Source organism: Pongo abelii, chromosome 22, assembly GCF_028885655.2.
Source record: "Pongo abelii isolate AG06213 chromosome 22, NHGRI_mPonAbe1-v2.0_pri, whole genome shotgun sequence".
Taxonomy (NCBI): domain Eukaryota; kingdom Metazoa; phylum Chordata; class Mammalia; order Primates; family Hominidae; genus Pongo; species Pongo abelii.
Window position 1 is genome coordinate 52,200,121 of NC_072007.2, and position 15,660 is coordinate 52,215,780.

The 15,660-nt window shown below is 52.9% G+C and overlaps 1 protein-coding gene across 1 annotated transcript in view; it reads right to left on the minus strand.

Annotated features, from left to right (window-relative positions):
* The window catches only part of PRDM15 (PR/SET domain 15), an 80,862-nt gene that overhangs the window by 21,591 nt on the left and 43,611 nt on the right, over positions 1-15,660 (minus strand). The window contains 6 exon segments of the mRNA XM_054542567.2: positions 570-733; positions 1,416-1,550; positions 2,820-2,951; positions 5,483-5,577; positions 7,685-7,852; positions 15,157-15,244. Coding sequence (XP_054398542.2) covers positions 570-733; positions 1,416-1,550; positions 2,820-2,951; positions 5,483-5,577; positions 7,685-7,852; positions 15,157-15,244 — 782 coding nt within the window.

Below are 15,660 nucleotides of genomic sequence, written 5' to 3' on the forward strand. Positions count from 1 at the left end.
TCCTTATAAGAAGATGAGATTGGGCACAGACACGCACAGTGGAACGGCCCTATGAGGACACAGGGAGAAGACGGCATTTACGGGCTAAGGAGAGGAGTGTCAGAGGAGGCAGCCCTGCCGCCACCGTGACCCCTGAGCTCCCGCCTCCAGGACTGAAGATGGTAAACGTCTGTTGTTTAGGCTGTGCCGGCTGTGGTTCTTCGTTAGCACCCCTGGACGGGACTGTTTAGTCACTCACTCAGCAGACCGCATGGGTTATGGGCTGTATGTCAGATGTGGCCTGGCATTAATGAAACCTGATTGTTGCAGGAAAAAGCCTTTTGGGGCATTCTGTAGGCAGGGCAGGAACCCCGCTATTTTCCTGTAACATGGCCAGCTGGTGCCAGGAGACTATGCGGAAGCACAGGATAAACCCCAGCCCTGCTGCCCCCCCCCCAGCCCTGGCCCTGGGACCCAAAGGACATCACTTGTTCGAAGCTACAAATGGCTCCTTAAAGCAAGTGTCTCTTTGCAAGGAAGCATATCCCCTCCCTCCTGACACAACCCGGGAGCCCCTGACCAGGCCTCACTTCTGCACGTTGGGGTCCGGCAGGTTTTCACGGTGGATGACCATGTGGGCATGGTAGGTGGCCTTCAGTGCGAAGCGCCGGTTGCAGATGCTGCAGCCATAGCCCTTCTCCTTGTGCACCTCCATGATGTGCTTCAGGTACTCCTTCCCCCGGCCGAAGGTGAGCTGCGGGCCAGGCGGACAGGGCACTGCTGACACCCGCATGAGGTCCCTGGCCCTCTTAGCTAATGAGGTCGTGTCCACAAACCAGGGCACCCGACATGCCCTGAGAGCCCATGACTCATACCATGGCGGAAGGGACTCTCAGAGGCTTGATGGGGAACTTTTCCGAAGCCATAAGGCCTCATGCCCAAAACTCAAGAGCATGGGTCTCCTTGGAAACAAACCACCCTCCTTTTTGGCAAGCCCCTTCCATGCACAGGGGAGGCCTCGTGAGGGCTTCAGGCCTGAGCAGGGAGGAGGAGGGGGAGGGGAGGGGGAGGGGAGAGGGAGAGGGAGAGGGAGAGGGGAGAGGCGCCCCAGCCTGCAGCCAGCACAGCCACCTTCTAGGAGGCCGACCCCCACACTTCATGTGTATTCCTGAACCGTGTCACAAGGCAAGTTCCTGGAGGGCACCTGTGAGACCCACATAGACCATCCCTGAGCACTGAGGTGACACGGGCTGGCCTTCCCAGGCACAGGTGATGGACAGGCACCCAGTCTGCAGTAGGACCACTGGCCTGAGCCTTTGGGGAGGGAGGGCTGCTTCTGAGATGCATGAAGGTGCCTGCTGTGTGGGGCCCACAGCCTTGAAACGACCACCTTCCTTTCCAGACAACCCAGGCACGGCGGGGCAGACCCGCCATACCTGGCACCGCTTGCAGCTGTACTTGTGAGGCTCCGAGTCTGCGCTCTCGTCAGAATTGTCGTCGTTTTCTTCCGAGGAGATCCCTATCTTGCCAATAAACTCTTCCCTCTGGTGGTCATCCATCAACGCGATGTCCTGGAAAACAGCCACCACTTCCGGTTTCTAACGGTGCAGCAGACACTTCACTCAGTTATCTACACCACAGGGATGACCAATCATTTCCCCAGATGCAGAAGAAATGCCTCTCTGATGCCCGTGACGCCCTAACGAGCTACACTTGTGCCCCTGCCCATCCCAGCTTGTCCCCAGGGGTCCCCACCTAAACGCCAAAGCCGCCCTCGCTCTCCACGCCGCCCGTGGCTTCCTCTCACACACGCCCAGCAAGATCCCAGGGCCAGGCACTGCTGGGAAGTCCCTGGAGTGGGTCTCCCATACCACCTGTTACTTCTTCAGTTCTTGATCAGCGCTTCTCTCACCCTTTATCACACCCTGAGTCCTCCCTGCTCCCAGGGCTTCTAGTCCGTTCCTCTCTTTCCTCAAAGGTGGGGAGGGACACAAATGCCAGGACCGGGCTGGGAAGCAGCCACGGCAGGGGAGCAGTACTTCAAGCCTGGCAGTTGGGCCACAGGAGGTGAGGCCAATGCAGCCACAGAGTTCATTTTGGAGAGATGAAATGTGACCAGTTGTCAACTATTTGAGGATGCTGCTGTGGTCTGAATACTTGAACCCTCCCAAATTCCCATGTTGAATCCTAACCCAACAGGAAATGGTACCAGGAAGCAGGGTCTCTGGGAGGGCATTAGGTCATGAGGCTGGAACCCTCAAGATTGGGATTTGGGGTGGGGCATGGTGGCTCATGCCTGTAATCGCAGCACTTTGGGAGGCTGAGGCAGGCGGATCACTTGAGGTCAGGAGTTCAAGACCAGCCTGGCCAACATGGTGACACCCTGTCTCTACCAAAAATACAAACATTAGCTGGGCATTATGGCGGATGCTTGTAGTCCCAGCTACTCGGGAGGCTGGGCAGGAGAATCACTTGAACCCAGGAGGTGGAGGATGCAGTAAGATCTTGCCATTGTACTCCGGCCTGGGCGATAGAATGAGACTCCGTCTCAAAAAAAAAAAAAAAAAAAAAAAAGAATGGGATTTGGGCCCTTATAGAAGAGATCCCTACCCTTCTACCATGTGAGGACACAGTGAGGCACCATCTACGAACCAGGAAGTGAGCCTCGCCAGACACCGAATCTATGGGGGCTTTGAGGTCCAGCCTCTAGAACCGTGAGCAGCACATGTCTACCCAGAAGCTGCCCCGCCTGCAGAACTCTGCTATGGCTGACTGTGACAGATGCTGGCCTGGGGGCCTGCCATGAGCATGCCTGGGTGAGGGCAGCACGCGATCGACACCTTGAAGTGGACGTGGATGTGGTCCCTGAGCACATCCACACGGAAGAACTTGCGCCCGCAGATCTCACAGGTGTACTTCTTGTCGCCGTGGGTGAGCAGGTGCTTGTTCATATTGCTCCGGCAGGAGAACACCTGTGGCAGAGGAGCCGCATGGTGAGGGGCTGCGGCGTCTCGTGATGGGAAGGAGCCCCTCCATCAGGCTCCTCCGGGAAAACCACAACCCGGGACAGAAACACAGCACTGTGCTCCAGGCCGTGCATCTCAACAGTTCCTCAGTGTGTGAGAGATACAAATAATCACTGACGCCAGAATAAGGGTTACTTGCTGAATTGTGTAAACAGGTGCTTACGTTACAATAGAAAATTGACCATTTCCTAGTCTTTATTATAAATGTTAGTTCAGCTCCATTTTTTTAGCTCATTTAAATATTTCCCTAGGATGGACTACCAACGAACCAGCAAATCACAGAAGTACCTGCAATTTTCTGAAAGGAGATATCAAAGAAGAAAGCTAGTTACCCCCTTGGCTTTTATACTGTGTTTAATGCACATTCACAGTGTCTGATTTCCTGCTCTTTCCAGCCTGGCGTGATGAGTGTGGAGATGCACCCATTCATCCAATACCCATCCAAGGGGGTCACCTCTGTGACCAGGGCTGGGGGTTGGCGCTGGGAATATGGTGGTCCACATGACAGATGTGGCCCCACTGGCACAGAGCAGTGGACAAGGCTGGAAGCTGAGACCACTGCTAGGGCCCTAGAAACCCCAGAGCTCCACAGAACTCTGCGGGTCTCTATCTGGATGGCCATTCCCAGTGGCCAAGTAACCCGGGGTGTGACCTCCTAAAGTTCGCGTGATGCCCACATTGTCAAGAAGAGAACGTAAGAGATGAATGAAAAGGAATGAGTGATTCGCTAGGGACAGGATGCCGGCATCTCCAGGTGACATCTCTTTCCAAGATGTGCAGATGACTCAGGGGCTGACAGCGCTGTGCCCCATCCCAGGGATGCTAGGTGGGGCAATGCGACAGGGTGAAAGGTGAGCAGGAGAGGACAGAGTCTGCAGGTGTTATGGTCTTTACAGGGAAGACTGGGCTGAAGATGACAAATAACTGGAAACAACAAACAATTCAGTCACACAAACTACAGGCTATTTCATACCTGCCTCAACCCTCAGTGGGTATTCAATAAACACTGCACAGAATAAAAATGTGTGTGGATGTCAGGCACAGAGCTGGTTTTGCACATATGATCTCTCAACAGCATGGAAGGCACTTGGGGCCGGTACCCGCCAAGGGGCAGAGGTCAGTGGGCAGAAAGACTGGGGATGGGGGATAAGGGGCACAGGCTTCGCCCACCTCTGCCCTGTGCACAGCTGGCCCAGCTCGCAAAGGCACTCCAACTCACCTGCTCTACCCCAGCCCTGCCCCTCCAGCCCACAGTCCGGGGCCTCACCTGGACCCCCAGCCACACCCCCCTGCTCACTCATTTGCTCAGGCTCACTCTGTGGTTTGAAAAAAATCAGGAAATTTCATATAAACACTGAGATTCCCGTTTTCTCTTTAAAAGGTCAAAAGCTCGGTGATGGTGCTGCATGCTGGAAGGCAGGACAGCGGGGACGGTGACAGTGGGCCTCCTGCAGGGGCCTGTGCTCCCAGCTGCTGAAACGCTGGATGAGCATCGCTCCGGGGCTCACGTGAGCTGTGTGTGGCTGGGGCACCCTCCTCTCGGCAGCTCCTAAAGCCAGTTGAGCGACGTGCTGGAGCTGCTGGGGCCCAGAGCCCACTTGGGAGCCACTCAGAACCCTTAATCTGCAGTATGAGCTTTGCATCCTGTGAGGGACAGTTCCTAGGCCTCTGAGGACAGATGACATCTTATAGTCACCTGAGTGAAAGCTAAGTAACGAAGAAGTGACGCCACCTCCAGTCATAACCAAGGTGCTGCTTATGCACAGAACTTGGGGCCACGGCAGCCTGACAGCTGTGAGGGCCACAGCATGGGCCCTGGGCTCTCCCGGGACGGGCAGCGTGTTTGCTGGATGTTTAGGATCCAGCATCTCTGCCAAGCAGCCAGCTGCCTGAATCCTGAGCTAGTGCCAGGATGGCCCCCTCACCACGCAGCCCTCGGATGGATGTGCTCCCATGGATGACATCACCCTTTCCTCTTTTGGGCAGCGCCAGGCATCCACTGAACGTGCCTGGGAGCACCTGCCATGGGATCGGTCATGCTCTAACTTACAGAATGCCAGCCACCCACTGCACAGAGGAGACCGGTGCTGACAGGCAAAATAAAGCCACTGGGTCCCCCTGCGTCCTCATTCATTGTGCCCCAGTCCTGACCACAAGGTCACTGTCTCAACGATGCTATACAGGAGAGTGGAAGCCAGGGAGCAGCTCAGGTGGAAAATCATGGCAAAGAGGAAAAGAGGCTGTCCAGGAAGAACCCTTCTTTCTCAGCCCACTCACTGGAAACCCATCTTAAGTACCAAAGAAATCCAAATGGCAAGTGTTTAAAATGGGTGGACACCAGTTTAAGACAACCTGAGCACCCATCGTTACCCCCCAAATCTTCCCTGCAATACTCTATAAGTACAGCTCATAGAGTCTTAACTGAAGAAAATGATGTGCTTTCCATCCCAGCTTCCGACATGGACTGCGAGCATTACCTTGCCACACACCGGGCACCCGGAAGGCTCCTTCTTGTAGCGGACCAGGTTCTCCCCGCCGGCCTCCAGATCCTCTCGCTTCACTCGCCGCACTCCTGAAATTGCCAACCCCACCAGCAAGACAGTGAATACACACAGAACACGTGAAGGTCCATCAGATTCCACTTCAGCCAGCGTCCTTTCCAGCACATGGGAGGCCAGGGCTGCCCACAGTGGGGACAGAAGTGTGGCGGTTTAAGTAACATCACTTGCACACTGTTTGGCATCAGCACTAACCACCATTCCTGAAGCAGCCCCAGGGAAGGGAGATGGCACAACATACATGGGATCTGCAGAGACAGTTCTCGCATCTGAAACGTTTGGAAATACAATGGCATCGAGTGCTAAATGTTCCTAGGTGGCAGAGCTATGATGAGCTCCTATGGAAGAAGGCACTTCTACTCCATCTAAAGGCTCAAAGCCAAGTTATGATTCTTATAGATGGTGAAATAGGCATTTTCTATTTAAAAGATACTAATATTCATCTCTCGCTAATTAACATTAGTCAAATACATCAAGCTGGTAAATAAAACCTTTATGGTTTTGAGGCATATTGTTCCAAATTGGGATCAAGACAGACTTTTAAATGTTCATGCAAAACAGGTAAGTTTTGACCAAATGAGAGAAGCCCACTTCTCAGGATCTCTTTCTACACTGCCGATCCATTCTGGGAGCATTCCTGCCTGGCCAGGTGTAAGTGCAGAGCTGGATTTAAAAATGCTCAGCAAGCTGGACGTTGGACAAACGGACCGTTCTCCAAAGGCTCCCAGCGTGACAGACACAGGAGTCTGAGGCGCAGCTTAGACTAAGCTCCGATATGAGGGACAAATCCATAAAACAGTCACAAAAACATGAGTTTACTCCTACAGAAGACGACCCGAGTTACATTAAACTGTAAAATGCAACCCAGCTACACTGTGTCCCTGGAAACAGCTGACTTCTGGCAGCATCCACAGTTACTGGCATTTATGGGCACTTGCCATGTGCGGGGTCCTGTGCGAGAAGTTTCAAGAGCAGGGTCTTGTTCAACCATCACAGCAATGCTAGGGGTTCAGGTCTGAGTACTGTCTCCCCTGTATAGGTGAGAAAACTGAGGCACAGTAGCTTGCTAAAGGCTACCCAGTCACTAAGTGGAGTCCAGGTTTGATTCGAGAGGCCCTGAGTATACCACCCAAGGAACCACAAAGAAAAACGTTGTGGGTCTTTATGAATCAACATGAAGAAAAGAGTCAAGCAAAAAAGGAAAGTGCTAAAATGTACACAGGATGCAATTCCAGCCTTGTTTTTTTTTTAAAAAAAAAGGGACGAAGGCACATGTGTATGCCTATTTGGATGGACATGGTTATACTTCATTTTTTATTTTTACATATATTTTTTGAGACAGGGTCTTGCTCTGGAAAGCAGTGGCGCAAGCACAGCTCACTGCAGCCTCGACCTCCCAGCCTCAAGCAATCCTCCTGCCTCAGCCTCCTGAGTAGCTGGCACTACAAGTATGTGTCACCATGCTCAGCTAATTTTTTGTAGAAGCAGAGCCTCGCTATGTTGCCTGGGTTGGTCTCGAACTGCTGGCCTCAAGCGATCCTCCAGCTGTGGCCTCCCAAAGTGCTGGGATTCCAGGCGTGAGCCACCATGCCCAGGAGGGTTCTACTTTACACAGGACTTTCTGGTCTCACGTCTTCTTTTCAACAAGCATATGCTTCATTTGTAATTATAAAATAATTTTTTCCAAATTTTAATGAAAAGGTGTTTGAAGGGCTGCTGCTCTTAGTTGCTCTTATAATGGTTTTTCCCACTTTCTGTCATATTGAAAGCATTTTTCACAATATCTAGTATCTTTGAAAAAACACTTCTAATGACCGTAAAACACTCAACCCTACAAATCGTCCAGTTTTCTTAGCTCCTTTCCCAGTGTGGAACATTTAGGGTATTTCCAACTGTTTCTCCCTGTGCACAGCAGGTCTGACACCTGTGTCTCAGCAACTTGCTCTCCTGAGACAGGTTCTCAGAAGAGGAGGAGCCCATTGGATGGTGGGCATTTCCAGGCAAAGGAGCAGGCGGTGCTGAACTGCTCCCCAAAGGCCTTGCTGACTGCTCCATGCCGCCCTGCCCCACCCCGCAGGAGCTGCCTCTCCCCGCCCGCAGCAGGTGCGCAGGCGGCCTCACCTTCCAGGTGCCGGCGCTGGTGGTCCAGCATGACGTCCTTGCGGTAGAACATCTTGCTGCAGACCTCACAGGCAAACTTCTTGTCGCCGTGCTTCTTCTTGTGCTTGGAGAGGTTGCTGTTGGTGGAGAAGAATCTGAAACACATCTCACATTGGAACGTCTTGTCATCTGTCCAGAGAGCAAACAAACACACAACGATTTTGAGGTAAATAACATCTCACGCAGGCACGCACGCGTGGCCTGAACATCAATAAAGCGCAGGTGACGGGCATGAGAGTCACGGGGACGCGTGGCCAGGAAGAAAACAGCACCTGTGTGTCACACACTGTCTACCCCAGGAACTCACGATGCAGAGATGGGAACCCCAGTGCTTGAAAAGCAGACACGGAACTCACCTTTCATCACCAAGCAACGCCGGCCGCCTCCCTCCCAGGCCACCCTGTCCCACAGCACCTGGGGACGATGACTCCACTTCTGTCAGGAAAGCTGCCCAGTCCAAAGCTTCCCCTGGGCCTGCACCCTCCATCCAGCATGACTGACTGACACACAGAATGACCTACCTACCAACCAACCAACCATCCGACCAACCAACCACCCGACCAATGTGGCCGCCCCTGCCCCCGGATCCCTGGTGTTGGCCCCTCCCAGACTCCTTCTCCGTGGGCAGGCATCCATATGCCCATATTCCCCCCTCACCCAAATCCTCCTCAGCACACACACAATCACACACCACACAAATACAAACACACTCAACACACACACCCCACACAAATACACAATCACACACACCACATACACACGCCCCACACAAATACACAATCACATACCACACACACACACACCCCACACAAATAGTCACACACACCACATACACACACCACACACGCCCCACACAAATACACACCACACACACACGCCCCACACAAATAGTCACACACACCACATACACACACCACACACGCCCCACACAAATACACAATCACACACCACATACACACGCCCCACCCAAATACACAATCACACACACCATACACACACCACACACACACGCCCCACAGAAATACACAATCACACACACTACACTCAACATACCATACACACATGCCCCACATAAATACACAATCACACACACCACATACACACCACACACACATGCCCCACCCAAATACACAATCACACACACCACACTCAACATACCACACACATGCCCCACACAAATACACAATCACACACACCACATACACATACACGTCACACACACCATCACACACTATGCAAATACATACACACCCAACACACATCGCACACATGCCCCACACAAATACACAATCACATACCACACAAATATACTCAACACACCACACAAAAACACATGCCTCACAAATACACAATCACACACACCACATACAAATACACACATATTCAACACAAACTACACACACAGTACACAAATACCACACACAGAAGCCACAAATACACACTCAACACACCACACACGCAAGCCCCACACAAATGCACAACCACACCACACACATTCAACATACCACACACATATAATCACACACCACACAGATACACTCAACATACACCACATACACACCCCACAGACATTCAACACACACCACATACACTATCACACACCACACAAATACACCCGCACTCAATACACACCACACACAAATACATTCGACACATACCGCACATACACCCCAAATATACACATACCACACAAATATACTCACACCACACACACAAGCCCCACATAAATGCACTACACCACATACACACATTCAACACACCACACACATATAATCACACGACACAGATACACTGTACATACACCACACACACCCCACATACAAACACATTCAACACACACCATATACATTATCACATATCACATACACACACAACACACACCACACACAAATACACATTCAACACCACTCACCCCAAATACCCAATCACATACTACACAAATACAGTCAACATACACCACATAAACATACACTCAACACATACCACACAAACACATATACTCAACACACCACAGAAATATACAATCATACAACATACACCCACACATTCAACACACATACCACATACACACATACTCAACATACACCACAAACTCAATACACATCACACACACAAATACACATTCAACACACACCCCACACAAATACACACACAACACACACATTCAACATACCCTCAACACAAATACACACATTCAACACAAACCACACACAATCACACACCACACACTGAACACACACCACACACACACCCCACACAAATACACACTCAACACACACATCCACACACATGCCCCATACAACACATACTCAACACATACACCACACACACAACCCACACACAAATACACACACAACACATACAAACACATACGCTCAGCACACCAAATACACCACACATAAATACACAATCACATATCACACACACCAAATACACACTGAACACATACCACACACATACACCACACACACACACACTGAACACATACATAATACGCCACACCAAATACACACCACACACAAATACACACAAATCACACATACCACAAATACACTCAACACACACACCACAAAAATACACACACCACACACTTCATATTCAACACACACCACATACACACAAACACACACACCACAGAAATACTCCACACACACACCACACAAATACTAAACACACACCACACAAATACATCCACATACCACACAAATACATCCAAACACCACACAAACACACAGCCACACACACCACACACAGTCCACGAAGCTTCCAGAAACACCCACATCCTTGCATCCCAGACCTCATCTCCAGCACCCCCGGAAGGTAGCCAGTCAAACTGTGGTTTCTGCTCTGCCCAAGACACTGACAGCCCCCCAGTGCCATCTGTCCCTCCGACTCTCGCACAGGCACCTGGGGGGTCCTCACTGCCTAGTCCGTCACCCTGCAGCATCAGCCCCAGGTCCCCTTGCCCTGCCCCCATCCATCAGTTGCCTCACCGGTTGACGGTGACCCCGGGGCCCAGCAGAGCTGCATTCTCCTGTGTCGCCAATATGGGAAGACATGACAGCCGCATGACCCAGGAGTGGGGCACCAGAGCAGACTGCATTTCTGGGCCCCTGGGCTCTCACCCACGGACCAGCTCCTAGGCTCAGTGTTTGCCAAATATACAAATCCCCAAAACTGCATTGAAAGCTGCCATTTGTGCAAAGCAGCCGCCCTGCGCCTCTCCCTCTCTGCTGCCCGAGGGAGCCGCCACAGAGTGTCTGAGGGTCCCACTGTCTAGGGTTTCCCTGCCGCAGCGTTTTGGGCCAGATCCTTTGCTGTGGGCTGCCCTGTGCACCGTGGGATGCCGAGCAGATACTGGGCTTCCACCCAGTAGGTGCCAGGAGCACCCCTCCCCACCAAGGTATCTCCAGACATTGCCAACAGCGTCCCTTGGGGCAAACACCCTCCACTCTCCACCCCCGCCAGGTAGAGATTCACTGGCCAGGGCTCACGAAATGAGACTCTCTGGGTTGGGCCTTGGGCCTCTGCTTATGTCTGGCTTCACTCAGGTGATCCCAATGTGCAGCCCAGGCTGGGGGTAAGGGAAGCAGACAACCTCCCCCGGGAAAGCCAGGCGCTCTCATCTTCTCCCAGCTGGGAACGGACAAGGCATGGCCATCTGTGAAGACAGGAGGCAGTGGGGAAATCTATGCCCCATGGGTGCCACCCTCAGGACAGGGGATGCGCTGGGAGGGGACAGTCCCCTCCCACAGCTCTAACCATGGCAGGACAGTGGGAGGTGGCCTTTGCCAGGGCTGAACACAGTAGAGGTGGCCCTGTGTGAGGCTCCCCTGCCCACACCCCACCCCACCCGCAGCGTGACCTCAGCCGAGAGCCAGCCTCACCTGGGCCATAAAAGGGGCACCGTGACAGATGCTACGCTGAGTCCCAGCCTAACATACTGCTTGCCTTCCTTCTATAAAGTAAAACATCATCCATACAGCCACTGCCCTCAGTTTCGTTTTGGCTTAAGATTTGATGGCTCTGTCCCGATCCACACAACCGCATGGTGTGTGTCCTTCACGCACTGCGTCTGTGGCGTGCGTGTTTACAGTGCTGGACATTTTCATGATCACTTTAATGGCTACATGATATTCCATCCAGCTCACTTCTCAAAACTCACTTTGCTATTTTTGACACTGTAGATAATTCAGTGATGGAATCTTTCGTAATGCAGATTTTTTTCTTCTGTCAAATCTCTTTATCATGAATTCTTAGGAATGCAACCACTAGAGCCAAGGGCTTTGTGAAAGGCCACACCTTACAGCACTGTGGCATCAGATCGCCACAGGCCACACGTTTACAGCACTGTGGCATCGGATCACCACAGGCCACACCTTTACAGCGCTGTGGAATCAGATCGCCACAGGCCACACCTTTACAGCGCTGTGGCATCGGATCGCCACAGGCCACACCTTTACAGCGCTGTGGCATCGGATCGCCACAGGCCACATCTTTACAGCACTGTGGCACTGGATCACCACAGGCCACACCTTTACAGTGCTGTGGCATCGGATTGCCACACTCCCCTCAACCTGGGCCTCCTGAACAGCATAGGTGAGCCTCCCTTCCAGCCAGGCGCTAAAGAGCACAGGCGAGCCTCTCTCCCGGGCAGGTGCTAAAGAGCACAGGTGAGCCTCCTTCCCAGGCAGGTACCAACCAATACAAGTGAGCCCCCACTCCCAGGCAGGTGCAAAACAGCACCTATGAGCACCCCCTCCTGGGCAAGTGGCTCCACTAGTCCTGCAGCCCCATGGAAGGCAATGGTGCTGCCAAGAGCTTCAGCTTTCTCCCTCACAAGCCCCTCGTGACCATGGAAAGAGAACCTACTTCAGGCCACTCCCCAGCTGTCCTGGACAACTCTGCCAAGCCGAAGGTGGCTTCTCCCGCAGCCACCCACTCACTGCCAGTTCAGGAACCCACATGGGCACTGAGTCCCAACAATGCTTCTCCCTCCAATAACTCTGCGCCGAGGAGGTCTAGGTTTATGTCTGAATAAATGAGCCACTGAGAACAGCTGCCTACTGGGGTCTGACGAAGGGAAAGGGGTGCAGGGCACCCGGGGATGGAGAGGGGATTACTGAGGGAGGCTGGTGGGCCGCATTGTGCCTGAGGGCCTGGACGTGAGCCTTTGCTATTCTTTAGCACAGTACTTATGGTCAGACACAGCACAAGGAACACGAAGATGGTCACACCACAAGGGACAGGCACTGCAACAGGTCCCTTGGAGGGAGCTTCAGAAAAACCCACAAGACTGTAACATTTTAAAACTTTCCCCCACACCCCTCTCCAGGGTGTGCTATGAGTCCTCTAGAGAGAGCGACACAAAGGCAACAGTGACTCATCCCTCTGTGTCCCGCTGGGGACCCCCACTGCTTGGGCCTCCAGTGCCACCCACCACTGGGAATGGGGAAGGTGTGACTCCCACATTCTTGGTTTAATTCTTGGTACAAATTCTTGGTTTAATTGTCTAGGGAAGACACACATTCTCTTAACTTCAATACTGTAAGTATAAGAGCACACAAATCATGTATTATGCAAACAAGCTCCATTTCAAGGTTTTTATTCTTTCTGTTCAGTCTAAAACGGGTAACCTTTGAAACTAGAGCGTCTCAGGGGAAGAGGTGGTACGAAGCAGGTCCCTGGCGTTCTGCAGGTTCTAGGTGACTAACAAAGGCCAGTACCTGGCCTAACAGCACCTCTGGCTGACAGGAAGCTGCTGCTGCCTTAGCCGCTTCTAGTACTTTGTTTCATTTGGGTCCAGAGAAATAGCTGAAAATAACAGAAGGCAATGCCTCTTTCTCAACCTTGAGTCTGCCTCACCAAAGCGCCTTAGATGGTAGCATCACTCTTGGGAACCCCGAAACCCTCGCCTGCTACACTCCTGCAGGACTGCGGGGACCCCAAGGGGAGGTTTGCAAACAAGATGAAGGTTCATCTGTCTGGCCGGGGCTGCATTAAGTGGAAGTCTTCAGGGGACTGTGCCCCAGGTTTCTTTGGAATTCTTGTGATAGGAGGGCTTAAAATGCAGGAGGTGTGGCACACTGGAAATTCATCCAGAAGCTTCTGGAGGCCACCTCATGCCAGACATGGATCCTTCAGAGCTGCTAAAGCTTAGGCAAAACATGACTCATTCCTGCCCCTCGGAACAGTCCAACCCGGGGAAGAAGGCATTAGGGAGGAAGAACCAAGCCCTGGTTTCAAATAGGAGCCCTCAGAGGAGAACTAGCCAACCCCACCAAGGGCCCCCTGCGCCCAGCAGCTACGGTAGGGGAGCAGGGCCTCTCACACGGCCCACGTCAGAGCCCCCGGGAATCCGCTGCTGCAGGTGCCCTGTTCTCAACACAGGGGCGGGTGGCACCTTAACAAGAACAACACAGAGATGCAAGTGACAGACACAGAGCAGGCGGACAAGGACGGGGTGGGCGTCGAAGGCTAACCTGGTAGGTCTCTAAGCCGACTGCCGCCGGGCCCCCCCTCTCCAGGGTGTGCTATGAGTCCTAGAGAGAGGGGGACACAAAGGCAACAATGACTCATCCCTCTGTGCCCCACTGGGGACCCCCACTGCTTGGGCCTCCAGTGCCACCCACCACTGGGAATGGGGAAGGCGTGACTCCCACATCCCAGAGGGTGCACGTCATCACTGCAGAATACAGGGGCGTCCTCAGGCCACGTGGAGAACGCAGCCAGCAGGACAGCCTTGGCCTCCTTGTGGTGTCTGCTTTCCTTTGGTCTGTTTACTTGCCAGCAGCAAATTCGGCCAGAGAGACAGGGGCCTCAGACGCCCCCCAGGCCCAAAGAGGCCACCCTCTCCACTACAGGCTGGTCCAGGCACACCCGGCTTTAGGCCTCACACAAGGAAAATGCTTTATTTTTGGAAGCTGGTGCACACAAGCAGGCTCAGAACAAAAAGAATGCGTGCAGGGGCAACCCCGTTCCACCCTGGACGCCGCAGGAGATGTGGATGGAGGAGGGCTCGCGGTTGGGAACAACCTTTGCAAGCAAGCGAGGCAGCGCTCACACTCCTCCAGCCATTATCCTGATCTTTTCCTTTCTTCCTCAGACGGCCCTAGAAAACATTGGACACTGCTGCTCCCTGTTTTTAGCCAGAACGGCCCCCGGCTTTACAATGCTCTCCAATGTGGGGCCATATGCAGCTCGGCTGACAAATGCAGGAAGGAAATTAATCCCTTTTTACTGGAAAGTTTCCATCTGTGTATCTTTAGGATAGCAACTGCTTTGAAGCAAAACGGACAGCGGGAAATGTTAAAAGTGAGGCTGTCTATTCATGAAAACAATCTTTACTTCAGCCTTAAGTTCCACGGCCTCTGCAGCGTATCTAGAATCCGTACTGCACAGCGGCCGAGGGGAGACCTGACCGGCGCCCTCACCTGTCCTGCAGTTGTGGAACTCCAGCGCGCTCTCGATGCGGAAGGTCTTCTCACAAGTGCCGCAGCGGTACCTGTACTCGCCGTCCACCTGGTCAGAGGGACACACCACCGTGAGTGAGATGGCCCAGCGCAGAGTCCACAAATGCCAAGCCCCCGACGTGCTGCCCGGGCGACTCCACGCCTGTGTCTGTTGTGACGCTGACCTCCACTACCCTCCCGCTCTATATTTAGGAACACAAACGATGTTTGCTCTTGCTGTTCACCTGCCCTAGAAAGGGAACTCCACACTCAGGGAGCCCCACTCCAAGCACCAAACACCCCCATTCTCCTGACTCTTCCTGCTGCACTTGTGGGCAACTGACCAGGACGAGAGGCTGACAGGTGGCCCAGGGATGCCAGGGCACCCACAGCCCTCACCTGCTCTCATCCCTCCTGGGACTCTCTTCTCAGGGATGCCTGGGCACCCACGGCCCTCACCTGCTCTCCTTCCTCCTGGGACTCTCC